The sequence below is a fragment of the Drosophila hydei genome, unplaced genomic scaffold (assembly GCF_003285905.1).
Source record: "Drosophila hydei strain 15085-1641.00,03,60 unplaced genomic scaffold, DhydRS2 tig00008116-arrow-pilon, whole genome shotgun sequence".
NCBI classification, from domain to species: Eukaryota; Metazoa; Arthropoda; class Insecta; order Diptera; family Drosophilidae; genus Drosophila; species Drosophila hydei.
In genome coordinates this window covers 876,782-890,189 of record NW_022045829.1, presented here as the reverse complement: position 1 = coordinate 890,189, position 13,408 = coordinate 876,782, and the positions used below count along the sequence as shown (strand labels likewise).

At 40.8% G+C, this 13,408-nt stretch overlaps 3 protein-coding genes across 5 annotated transcripts; 2 read left to right on the top strand and 1 right to left on the bottom strand.

The window, feature by feature from the left end:
* The first annotated feature begins 27 nt into the window (after positions 1-27).
* LOC111596360 (metallo-beta-lactamase domain-containing protein 1) lies at positions 28-1,320 on the top strand. The gene has a single exon (XM_023310557.2). It carries the CDS (start codon positions 118-120, stop codon positions 751-753), a length of 636 nt encoding a protein of 211 aa, XP_023166325.2. The 5' UTR covers positions 28-117; the 3' UTR covers positions 754-1,320.
* A 50-nt stretch (positions 1,321-1,370) lies between these two features.
* On the top strand, positions 1,371-4,635 carry LOC111596339 (tubulin glycylase 3B). 3 transcript variants are annotated; one of them, XM_023310521.2, is made up of 4 exons: positions 1,371-2,656; positions 3,239-4,053; positions 4,380-4,499; positions 4,578-4,635. In XM_023310521.2, exons 1-3 carry the CDS (start codon positions 1,399-1,401, stop codon positions 4,482-4,484), a joined length of 2,178 nt encoding a protein of 725 aa, XP_023166289.1. In that variant the 5' UTR covers positions 1,371-1,398; the 3' UTR covers positions 4,485-4,499; positions 4,578-4,635. The 3 variants fall into 3 exon arrangements, with proteins under 3 accessions (XP_023166289.1, XP_023166290.1, XP_023166288.1); XM_023310522.2 differs by having other exon boundaries at positions 4,383-4,635; XM_023310520.2 differs by having other exon boundaries at positions 4,380-4,635.
* Positions 4,636-5,684: 1,049 nt separating this feature from the next.
* LOC111596267 (tubulin glycylase 3A) lies at positions 5,685-11,858 on the bottom strand. Its single transcript, XM_030224703.1, has 4 exons — positions 11,799-11,858; positions 10,563-11,664; positions 7,677-8,189; positions 5,685-6,926 (listed from the first exon to the last, which is right to left on the bottom strand). Exons 1-4 carry the CDS (start codon positions 11,856-11,858, stop codon positions 5,779-5,781), a joined length of 2,823 nt encoding a protein of 940 aa, XP_030080563.1. The 3' UTR covers positions 5,685-5,778.
* Positions 11,859-13,408: the final 1,550 nt, after the last annotated feature.

The window sequence follows — 13,408 nt, the reverse complement described above, 5'->3', positions numbered from 1 at the left end:
TTCATTAGTTCGCAACTGTTTTAGTTCACTCTACAAACAGCTGATAATTTCAAAAATATTAGTTTGAATTTGAAAAGTTGAGAGTTATAATTGATATTAATTTCGATTACTTAATCAATGTCAGAGAATCAAGTAATTGTACTACAATCGGGCTATGCCCATGAGGATGAAATTGATCCAAATGCGATGCGTGCCAATTGCAGCTGCACTCTAATCCGTTGCCGCGATGGTAACAATATTATCGTAGACACCTTGACCGCATGGGATGGCGAACGTTTAAAATCTCTCATAGCTGAACAGGGATTGCAGCCAGATGACATAAATGTGGTTGTATGCACACATGGACACTCCGATCATATTGGCTGCAATTATCTATTTCAGCAAGCGCGCTTGCATATCGTCGGCTCCACTGCGTCCAAGCATGATCTTTACTCTGAGTATGCCGGTGCTTTGGACACAAACGGAGAGGTGCTCTTGGAGAAGACGCTTGGGCATACGTTAAGCTGTGTATCGGTTCTAATACACAATAGCCAATTTGACGGCACCACTGTGGGCGTATGCGGAGATCTCTTCGAGCGTTGTCAGGATATAGATGATGCCCAGATATGGAAAGCTGCTGGCAGTGAGGATGAAAAACAACAGGCGGAGCAACGATATCGCATAGCGCAATTATGCCAATATATTGTGCCCGGACATGGCACCATATTCAAATTAGACAATGAGATGCGAACGAAATTGAAGAAAAATATATGATGTATTTGGAAGTAGTTCCTTAAGCTGATTTATTCTGTAGCATTTCTGAGGAGCAAGCTGTGATATTAACATTACATAATGCCTTTTTTTTTTGTATGTATTTGTGTATGTTTAATTCAAATTTCGTCTTGCACTCGTTTCGTTACAAGTTTTTTTGGTCTCAAATTTTTTTACCGTTTAAGCGAAGCTATGTTTCATAAATCAATACGGACATTGCCTAATTAAATGCGATACTGTTAGCATATACAAGGTTTGGCTATTGCTTCAAAATTTCTCGTTCAATTACGGCTAAAAGACAACTGATTTAGTTGCTGCATAAAAAAATACGGCCTAAAAATATATATATATATTTATATATATAGATATATAAATATATATATAAAAAAATACACAACACCTGACGCCTACCAGCTCGAGATAACAATAAAGATCGTCTTCCGAAGCAAGCCCCATCAACAATTGAGCCTATCGATATCGGTAAACAGGCTCAATTTTTTATCAACTTTCGCATTTCTCAAAATTCAATAATAAAGCAAAAAGAAAATCAAGTCGAAACTGAAAAAAAGGATAAAAAGGATAACTCGATATATATATATAAATATATAGATATATATATTTATATATATATACATAAAGAATTTAAATATGAGCCAGGCGTCATCGAGTGCATTCAATACACAGCGTAATCGATATTATAATCCCGTCTCCCGGATACAATCGTTGATTCAAAATCTGGATGCTGAACTGATAACGTTATGTAAGCAATGTTCGATGCCAAAGAATATATCGAATAGCAATAGCCAATACGATGATATCATATCGCATCAAGCGGGCAGTCCTCTCAAGCACACGAGCCTTAACAATATATTGTCACAGGCACGCGCAAACCAAGCGACAAATTCATCGGTTGGGCTAGCGCCCGATGCGCACAAACGTCAATTGCGCAACACATATCGAACGCGTGTTATCGATGCCTATCGCAATCGTCGGATATTTACCGTTTACGGTAATTATCATACGGTCAGGCGAGCGCTAGTTAGACGTGGTTGGCTTGAGAAGTTACCAGCTGGTCGGCATGCCAAGCTGCAGAACATGTCGGAGGACTCACTATTGGAGCATGCTAGGCGTGGCAATGATTATGAGGCAGTTGTCATATCGAAAATGATCAATAATTTCCCCTCATTTTTCATCTGGCAGAGCAAGGCACAACGCGATTTGTTTCCGGAGGTGAAGCCTTTCCGGAATCGAGTCAGGCGTAGCCAATTTTTAGATTTCTCCACCAAAGTTGGCTTAGTCGGTTGTGCTGAGCAGGAGCGTTGGTTTCGCGAAGACGGTGTCTGTGGCATGAGCTATCCGCGTTTTTATCGCTTGGGCGCCAACAGTATGGAGGAGCGTGCAGCATTCATAGAAGATTATCATCAGACGCAGGCGCGCTGTTTGCTACGGTACATCAAGGAGCACCGTCCAGCCGATATGGTCGATATGGAAGCTGGCGCTGTGCTGAGCAATACAATAGACTTTGCACTAAACAAAGTGAAGGCTATGATCAGACAGAAGGAGCATTACTCATTGGATGATGCGCGTATTAAGCTGCCAACGCCAACTGAAATGATCGAGAATCAATCGTTTATGGTACAGTCTTCGAAGGTGCTCCACCACGGCTCCAAGTTCAAAATCAACGAGAAGGTCATGGCGGAATATTCGCGTCTTGCTGCCCAATATCTGGATCAAATTGAATCGCTTCGGCTCGACTATCGCTGGGATGGGTGTCGTAATTTATGGATTTTGAAACCTGGCTATCAATCGCGCGGTATAGGAATTGTCATACGCAGCTCCCTGGACGACATCTTGCAATGGACATCCAACAATCAAAACCGCAAATATATCGTCCAAAAGTATATAGGTGAGTGGAAGTATCTGATCGAATTAGGAAAAAATCGGCTTAAAATTTTTTTTATTTCTTTTAATTTTTTTTTTGATTGAAAAGGTAATATGTCTGGCTTGTACAAATTAAGGAAGCGATTCATATTCTGCGTACTTTGTCTGCTTTATAACACTTTTTATTGAAGAGATCAAATATTTATATATGTCATAGTCCTGCAGCCAATGCCCCTAAAAGTATGCTGTCCTCAACGAAGTATTTCTTTTTATGGGCTTTTAAACATAGTTTATTTTCAATGTATCCTTATGCCGAAGAGGGCGTGGCTGATTTCATCTGGTATCTGTCTGCATGCTCTAGCATAGATCGATGAGCTCGTCTAGCCCTAGTTATCTGTATGTCTGTTTATCTATCTCACTGCCTCTCTTTCTCTTTCTATCCGTCTCTGTGTCCCTCTCAGACTCTCTCTGCTGCTCTTCTCTGTCTTTTTATCGATAAAAATCGATTGATTTTTGATGCATAATTAAGAACTGCTATAACTTCTGTTCCACTAATGAATCATATCACATAGCTAACAAAACGTATTCCTTTTCGCTTTCGCTATAGAACGTCCATTTTTAATCTATCGCACCAAATTTGATATACGGCAGTATATGCTGCTCACGATCAGCGATACGCAGGTCACGATTTGGACATATCGCGATTGCTATTTGAGGTTTAGCTCCCAGGAGTTCACAATGGATGACCTACGTGAATCGATACACCTGACGAACAATTCAGTGCAGAAACGTTATAAGAACAAAGTGAATCGAGATTCGCGCTTACCGAAGAACAATATGTGGTCGCTGGATCAATTCAAATGCCACCTGCGACATGTTGGTGCACCGGATGGTACGTGGGCTAAGATTTACAATGGCTTCAAGCAAAATCTGGTTGCTGTGGTCTTGGCCAGCTTAGATGAGACGGAATTGGTGCCAAATGCATTTGAATTGTATGGCTGTGATTTCATGCTCGATGAACATTTCAATCCCATATTGATTGAGATCAATTCGACGCCTGATTTATCGCCCTCAACTGAGGTGACAGCTAGGATATGTCCATTGGCCTTGAAGGACTGTATACGTGTCGTCTTGGATGTGCCCCGGAGTCCCCTGGCCGCAACGGGTCTATTCGAACGTGCCTTTCAGGTCAACTACAATGTGCACAAGGAGATGGATGGGACACGGCCATTAGAGCTCAATGGCACCCAAATGAAGCTGCTTGACGCTTTGCCAAAGCTACGAAATAGTCCAAGGACACGGCTGCTGCGCAAATTTTTAAACAATGTCCGAACATCGACTAGCAGCAAATTTGTCAAGGACAAAAACAAAAATGCCTCGAATACGCCAGCCAAAGTGATTGTGGGCAAAGTGGGCACCAAAGTAAGCCATCCAAATTGCAATATCTATAAAAGAATACTCGTGCACGCTGTGAGAAGTGCGTATTGGCTTTGTGCAATGTCCGGCTTGCTGTCCGTCCTTCCGTTCGTCCGTTCGCCGCTAGAGACTTGATACCTTCTGGTTACCTTCCGTCTCATAAAGTACTTAGATTTTCCGAATACGTTCTTCGAGGGCATGGAGCTAGTAGCGCTATAAAATTTGAAAGTTAAGTCACTGCAGACTGTCTCTTCAGATTTTAAGTTTGTACTCGGCCGTGATCGAGTTGACGCTGCCCAACTTGCTTTATAACTATATATTTCATTCCTAAGAAGCTGACTCAAGTGGGCTCGAGGATGCTCAGTGCAAATGCCAAAACAACGCTGAATTCCAAGGCACGTGAAAATTTGGCGTTGCAATACACGGCACCCAAATGAGATGGGAAGGGTCTGGTACGTAGATGCACAGCTCTCGACTGTTACTTACGGCGACTAACCTCTAAATATGTGTGTAAATATATCCCCGGATAGCGCTGTATTTACAGTGTCCATAGCCATGTGTAACTTAACTTTGCCGCAATCAATCGAATACTATTCCAGCTGCTATACAAACATCCACTAATAACAAACACAAAAATAATTAAAATAACTGCAACAATTTATTGAACTGGTTGGAGATACACGAATATGATTCTCGCTGTCGTTGAAAGTCACCATTAGCTGATAATCAAATTCTTTTATCAAGTAGTTAGTAAAATGAACAGTTAACAATTTTTTCATAATACAAATAATATACAATAAATATAGTCTATGTTAAGTTATATTATTATTAGAAATTTTGTTTAAGAAAAGTCAACGAACAATCTCCTCACTGTTGAAAACGTAAATCCAAATGGGGAATTCGAATTGAACGTGCTTACCAAATGTTACTGGATATTTTCTATATGAATTCTACTAGAATCTCAAAAGTTGTGAAGATTATAGAACAAAGCTAAGTATAATTGTAATATAATTTATAAGGCAGATTTAGTTTGGGTAAATTATGTAAATTACAAAATGCAATTTGATGATGTAGTTTGAACCTTGAACTAAATTTGAATTTAATTTTAATTTTTAAAGCAAAGCAAATATTTTTTATGTATTCTATAATTCTATTCCGCATCGATTTGAGAGCTTCGAACTTTAATTTGAGCCAATTCAATATATTTTGTAATGTATTCTTTAATCAAACTTGTTTTAAGACCTTTGTTATTTGGGATTTGAAAAGTAGTTTTAAAGTCTAAAAATTTATGAAATTTTAATTTCAAGAGTTTTGCTTAGGATTTTATTTTTTGTTTAGGAATTTTAAAATTTTTTTTGGAAATATAAGTACCAAATTATATATAAATATGAAGATATATGGTTTAAAATATTAGAAGAATTCATAATAATTCGTTTGTAGCGTACAGCTAATATTTATCTGATAATTTATATGGGAATATTATATTATAATATAGTATCAATGAGTTAGAAGTATTCACGTTCTTAAAGATTCAGAAATTTAATTCCAACAACTTTATAGACACGAATTCAAAAATGTAATCTTAAAGCACTTGGGCAAAAGTTTTTCTAGTTAGGAAAAAGTTAAGAATGGGCTGATTCAAAAAAGAATTCCCAAGATATTTGGATAGACGTTTTCATGGACAATGCTTCAGTGGGTGGGTGAAAGTGATGAGGTGATGGCAGTGGTGGTTCAACAAGTGGGCAGCGCTGGCACCGTTAGTTTGTTGGCCAGTGTAACGTTGCGTGGACTGATGGGAGGCGTGGTGTGGGCTTGGGACTGTGAATGGGATTGGGATTGGGTTTGGGTGAGTTGCAGCTGCAGCTGCTCGCTGGAGGCCTGCTTCATGGCGGTCACAATGGGCTCGCCGCGATGCAGAGCCTGCACCGAGATGCTAATGGGCAGCCGTGGTCCATACGAACGGCGACCAAAGGTGCGTCCGATGGCATGCAGGCTGGCCGAACTTTCGATTTCTGATTTGGCGCGGGCAAAGCGACGCGAGCAATTGCTGTCGAGCAAATTGGGAGCAGCTCTGAGCCGGGAGCAGCTCGTGGCAGTGTTGCTGTTGCAGGTGCTGCTGTTGCCGTTGTTGTTGTTGTTGTTGTTGATGTTGCGCAAACTGCGCCATTTGCGCTCGCCCATGACTGGAGCTGTGGCCGGCGCACTGGGAGGCTCCTGTTTCTCGAGCAGATTATCAGCAGCCTGATTGGCATAGTTCTTGATGAGTATCTTGAACTTTTTATCCGTCACCTCCAGCTGCTGATTGACAAAGCGTGGACCGCAGCTGCGCTGGCGCTTCGGCGGCAAAGCGGTGCTGGCAGCTGCCTCGGCACCAGCCCCAACGCCCATGGTGCCATTGCGCTTGTGGGTGACGCTTAGCAGTTGCGTAATGGAGCGACCCGCTTGCTTAAGCAGATACGGACAGGGTGTAGCAATGCCAACTGCTGCAGTTGTTGTTGTTGCTGTTGTAGATTTGACATTGCTTGCTGGCTGCGTGCTGCTAATGCTGCTGCGACTGCTGCTCAATGGCTCCACCATATACTTCTCCATATACTCCGTGGCATTGAAGGTGGGCATGGCACGGTGAATGCGCGATATCGTGGCAGCTGGCACAATGGCGGAGCGTTGCCGAAAGACGCTGCTGGTGGCCAAGCTGCGCTCCTTGCGCTGCTGCTGATAGTAATAATGGCCATGGCCATGATTCGCCTTATGCAGCAGCTGCTTGCCCTTGACGAACAGATTCAGCCCCATGTAGGCGGGCGTGGGCGGCACCACCTGGCGATAGGCGAGCTCAAAGTTGCCCATATCAGACTTCGGATCCAGGCGGCGGTCGATAACAACTGGAAGAGTAGATGAAATATGTGAACCGGTTCAGTCTTCAGTCATCTGTCTTCCGTCCTACTTCCTACTTTCATGCTCCCAGTCTTCCAATCTCCTAATCGTCATTCTTCAGCTTCCCGATCAGTTGCAATCTCTGGTTTCAACTTCTATTCTCAGCGTCTGGTCTTAGGTCTTGGGTCTTGGGTCTTAGGTGTTGGGTCTTAGGTCTTAGGTCTTAGGTCTTAGGTCTTGGGTCTTGGGTCTTAGGTCCTATTTCTTAGGTCTTGGGTCTTAGGTCTTAATTCTTAGTTCTTAGGTCTTCGGGCTTAGACCTTAGGTCTTAGGTCTTGGGTCTTGGGTCTTAGGGTCTTAGGTCTTCGGTCTCTCTGGTCTTTCTAGTCTCTCTGGTCTTTCTAGTCTCTCTGGTCTCTGGACTCTGATCTCTGATCTTTCATCTTTGATCTCTGATCTTTGACCTCTGATCTTTGATCTCTAATCTTTGATCACTGATCTTTGATCACTGATCTTTGATCTCTGATCTTTGACCTCTGATCTTTGATCTTTGATCTCTGATCTTTGATCTTTGATCTTTGATCTTTGATCTTTGATCTTTGATCTTTGATCTCTGATCTTTGACCTCTGATCTTTGATCTCTAATCTTTGATCTTTAATCTTTGATCTCTGATCTTTGATCTCTGATCTCTGATCTTTGATCTTTGATCTCTGATCTCAGTCTCTGGTCTTAGTCTCTGTCAGTTTCTTAAACTCACCCTTGACCACATCCTCCAAACACTTGGGACACATGCGAGCTGTCACGCTGGTCGTCGCTCCCAGATCTGGACTTGAATTGATTTCTATGAGCCAGGGATAGAAATTCTCGCATATCATAAAATCGGCGCCAAATAGTTCGAAGGTATTGGGCCTGCGATCCATGTTCTCCTGCGATGCCAACATAGTGCCCACAATGGCCTTACGCATGCCCGGATATATGCGATCTAGCCACATATTCGATTTACCGATCTGCCTGAGATAGGCCTGGAACGAATAACAATCCCACATATTTTCGCTGGGCAGCCGCTTGTCCCGCTTGCCATTCGTATACTTCTTCTGTATCGCATAGTTGGTGAGATGCACCGATTCGTGGTGATTGCTCAGGCTGTATTCCTGCGAACTGAAACGCAGATAGCTCTCCCGATAGAACCAGACCACCAGGGGCTGAGTGTTGGTTATCAGAAACCATTGGCGTATATCGAACTTGGTTTGGAAGACTATAAGAGGGCGTTCTTAAAGAGATGTTTGAAAATTTGTAAGCTTATTAGGTAAAAAATTAAAAAATAATCAATAATGAAATGGTCTAAAACTCTCTCTTTTTCTAGATCACTAAATTGTCTACAGTTGAGTTTGCAATAAAGTTTTAAGAACTATTAGAAAAGTTCTCAGGGAGTTCTGTAAGAAGTTTTTAAGGACATATTGTTACTATGAATGTATGAATGATACAGAAAGTCTTAAGGTTAGGTTAGGCGCTAGAAGATTACTAAAGGAGTTCTGTAGAGTTCTTTGAGGAGCTCTGTGAGGAATTCCTAGCGAGTTCTTAAGAACCTGTTGGTGAGGAAGGTAGCAAAGCTTCAGAATGTTTTTCAAACTATTGGAAGTTAGTGAAAGTGTGTAGATTTGCAAGGAATTCTTAGAGATCTTTTGTTGCGATATGAAAAATTAGGAAAGATTCTTTTATTAATGTGTTTAGATAGATATGGCATTCATAAAGATTCTTTCCGAATGCAACTGAAGTGTACAGTGTGTATACAGACTTTTACTGATTCCTAGTTTGATGGAGCATAGATTTTTTTCGGATAAACCCTTCATTGGGTTCGAAGTGTGCGAGTATAGTCTTCTCTTTATATGATATAGTTCTTGACAATACAACAGAAAAGTTTATTGAAATGAAATTGATAACTTATTAGTTAGAAAATTCAAGAGATTCTTGAAGTTATCTGGATTGGGGAGTTCTTAGTTAGTAGAAGAATTAAATATGCAAATATTCAAAGAGATTCCCTAGACTGTTGAAAGTTGTTATTTAAGAGGATTCAGAGAGATCCATTTACTAAGAGACTCTTCATTAGGCTTAGTGGCAGATTATAAGATAGTTAGATAGATAGATAGATTATAATAAACAGAGATACTTCTAAAGTAGCTAAGGTATAGACCTTCTCTCTCTATTTCCCACTTTTATCATCGTTCTGTTCGCCTATTATTCGCTGTCTGCCCTTCAACCTGTTGCTTAAACTCCTCATTTTATTGACAACCAAAACACATAAAGCAAATTTCCAATACCTATTCAGCACATACAACAACAACAACAGCTGCGCTTTTAGGCCAACAGTGCATATATGTCTATAGCTCTATAAATATGTATTTATATATAAATATATATATATTCGTGTGCGAAGCATGTGCGTGCAATGCAGTCATGGGTAGGAAACTTGCTACGTTTACGCCCAACTGTTAAGGCATCAGCAGCAACAACAACAACAACAACAACAACAATGTCAGCGGCCTGATTTTTGACCCACTTCTTGACTGTGTTTGTTTATAACATTGCTTTTATTCCAGAGCAGGAAGTTATTTGCAAGTATGTTAAGGTATGCACATTTTTTGACGAACTTTAAATAAAACCCATGAAGTGAGCCGTCAAACAGAGCTGAATTTGTATATACCCTGTGCTTATGACTGGCATGATAAGGGTATCACCCATTACATCAAAGACAATGAGACCCATAAATTATATAAATAAATTGTAATTACTAATATAAGCCATCAAGCTATATATTTGTTGTAAATGCAGGGTATTTTTTAGTTGAGCAGTTTTTGAGTAAGGAATTTTAGATTTGTTTGCCATTCAATAACAAATATTTCGTGATTTTATGTCACTCTATATAGAAAAACACTTGTGTACTGGCTATATAATAGTACAGGGTATCTGCTAGTCAAACATTTTTTAAAATAAGCGTGATGAATCATTTCGTATTGCATCTAACTGTGTGAAGCAGCTTAGATGTGATATTTGTTTGTATTGCCTTTTTACAGGCTATATGCTGGTCGACTATTGCAATGATAGGTGTTCGATAAAGCAGGAGGCTAGAAAAAGAAACTTTTACTATCTATACAGGATATGTTTTAGTCGGATATTTTGTACTTTTAGTTGCTTAAAAATTTGAGAAATCTTTTCCCACAGTTCTCAAAGTTTTCTAAGGGCAGCTACTGCAGTTCGTCTTCTAAATAGTCATATTTATACAGTTTGTACAGGGTATTATCTAGTCGCTATGATGTGAAAATCCTTTTTTGCTATAGACGTAAGTATTTGGAATGTTGTTTTTGCTTCTTCAGTTAGCTAACCACAACAAAGCTCTCATTGACTCGCTACAGGGTATCTGCTAGTTCTATATTTAACTTTCGTTTGCTTCTCAGAGGCTTTCAAGTATTGTTGACGCCATTTGCTCTATACATAGTCTTTACAGGGTATATGGTAATCGACTATCTCAGAATTTGCTTTTTCCCTATCTTACAGATCAAGCACATCTCTCTACTCACGCACTACAGGGTATTTTTAGTGGCATATTTGAGAGATTTTCAGTCTCTTCCACCTGTGCTCCTCTTACCTATATACTTCTGCACGACGTAACGACTCTTGGAGGCTATCGATGGATTCACAACGCCCAAGATCTTCTTTAGATTATCCATGAGGAGTATGCCACGCCCTCGGCACTTATTGGCCGGCTTGACGATCCACAAGTTCTGATAGCCATCCAGGCTGTACTGTGGCCAGTGCACCTTCATCTTCTCGACCAGAGTGATGCAGCTCTTGACCATGTGCTCGAGCGTGCGCTGTCCATCGTGCTGGATGCGTGCATCCTCGTTGACCAGCTGCTGATGCTGATAGAGGAATGCATCCCAGTCGTGCTCCCATATCTTGGGCGGATCCTCATAGTCGATATCGTTGTGCTGGCAGCTGTCGATGTAGTCGACCAGCCGCTTGTAGGCGAAGTCTATGGAGGAATAGGGTATCTTGCCGCTGGGCGAGAATACCGAATCGGAGCCCTGCTTATGGTACTTGCACAACATGGCACGCAAGTAGGCCACACAGGCCGTCAGCTTGAAGTTGTCTACAAATTCGCCCAGCTCCTCGGGACTCCAGACATTGTAGCAGCGCGGAAAGTACATCTCGGCCATGCCCTCCTCGAAGAACCAATGGAAATCTCTCAGCTGACTGCACAAGCCCTCCTTCGAGGTAAACGGAGCACGATGGAACTTATTGATGGCCATGCCTGGATTCTTGGCCTGATCAATATAATCGCATTTCTCCTTACGGTTCGTCCAGAGGAAATCCACTGGCATATGCTCCAGAAATCTCGACATGATATTCCGTTCGCATTTGAGCACATACTGACGCCTCGTCTCACCTGCCTTGCGCTTGGGCAGACGCTGCGTCAGATCCTCGAAGGTCATCTGACCCAAGGGCAGCACCTTACGATGCACATCCAACTTCTCGACCCAGCCTCGGGCGAGCAGAGCATTACGCACCGAGTGAAAGCAGCCGCGTATGGTGAAGATCTTATTCTGCTTCGCCGCCTCCTGAGCTTTGCGTCTCAGCTCGTTCATGCGGTCCGTTGTTATCCAGGTGCGACGTGCTATATAATTAGTGGGTGCACCTTGTAGCTTGCAGTTCTCCTTGTTGTTGTTGTTGTCGGGTTTCTCAATTGCCTTTGGCGTGGGTGCAGCCGTAGCAGGTGCTGCTGGCGTCAGCTGTATGCTGGGCACTGTGAGGGCTGTGGGCGTGGCCGTGGCTATGGCCATGGCTAGCCGATTGCACAACGTGGCACTGGAGCATTTATTACTTGGCTGCTCCTTGCCAGCGCCAGCTTCGATGACTCCAGCGCCAACTTTAACGCCCGCATTTGGCTCGCTGTGCGGACGCGTTTGCTTCTGCAGCAGCTCGTGCATAGCCAACGACTGAGAAATTGCTTCAAAAAGAATCAAAGTGAACGCAACGCGAATCAGCGACTGACTAACTGACAGAAGTCTGTTTGAGACTGGGCCACTGGGTAATTGCTGTCTCTTTCGCTCACTCTGCCGCGCTCTCTCCCTTTTTCACTCTCTCGTTCTGTTTCTACGTCAGTCTGCCTGCTTGCCTGCCTGCCCCTGTTAATTTTGCGGAGCGCTCAAAGCGGGGCGGTGACTGCCTGGCAACCATGTTGAGTTCATATTTACAGTTTCGGCTCAAACGACTCTATTAATAGACTGCAAGCGAGCCAAGGAGTTGCTGCCAGCTGCTCTCACAATGCAAGAGAGGGAGTGAGAGCGAGCGCGAAAGTCGGGGAAGAGAGCAATGGAAGAGGAAGACAAAGCACATTGAAGAAGTTGCGTCTTAGTGTTAAAGTGCTCAGTGGAGTTGCCATTGGGTTAGGTCGACTGACTGAACCTGGGTCAATAAGCGATAAGTTGAGGGAAGTTTATATAAAATATCAACAAATATTTAAGAAATGCTATAAGGTTGGTAATTCTGTGTTGAATCTATATTAGTTAATAAATTATTGCATGAGACTTATATAAAAAATACATCAAAACAATATATATTATTATAAAAAATATTAAATTAGTGTCTTATTTATTTTTATATATTAACATATATATACAAATATATATATTTCTTTTTAAAATTTATCTCATAAATATATTTTTTTATTAATTATTAATTATTTATCTATTTAATCTACTTAAAAACTGTAAGTATTTTGATTATTTACTTTTTTTGGTTCATTTTAGTAGATAATATTTTTAATAATTCAAAATAAATTAAAATAATAAAAAAATATTACAAAATTGTATAAATAACTTAAAACCAGGGTATAAATAGTTGAGCTTACGGCAAAACGGAATTCAATCATAAATTATATTAGAGGGCGTCAAAAAAGTGAAATTTAGGCAAATTTTTGTCACGAAACGAAGCAAAATCTAATCAGATGATAATTGATAATTTTCCCTAATTAACAATTATGTTAAGTGTATTAATAACTGATTGAGAAGTTTTATAACTGATAAATAATGATATTGGCGACATATTAACTTTCCTTAAAGTCAAACATAGAATTAATTTCACAACAGATAAGTTTCACAAAGAGAGAATTACCTATCATATGAAAAGTTAGTTGAGTATCTTCTATATAAAGTAAAGATTCTTGCTTTAACTTAAATTAAGAGAATTCAATTCCGCTTATTTCTGCCTTCCAGACATGAATTTCAAGCAAAGCTTCTCGCTCCAACTTAAGTTTGGCAATCATATAAAACAATTTAGATGCCACTAAAGGAATTTTGCTATATCTTAAAATAGAAACCATATACGAGAGTTGGGTAAAATAATCTCTGCTAGACCCAAAACAAAAAAATATGTTTGTTGTTGCTGTTTTTGTTACTGTAGTATTCTATATCTTGTAGTTGTTGCTTGTTG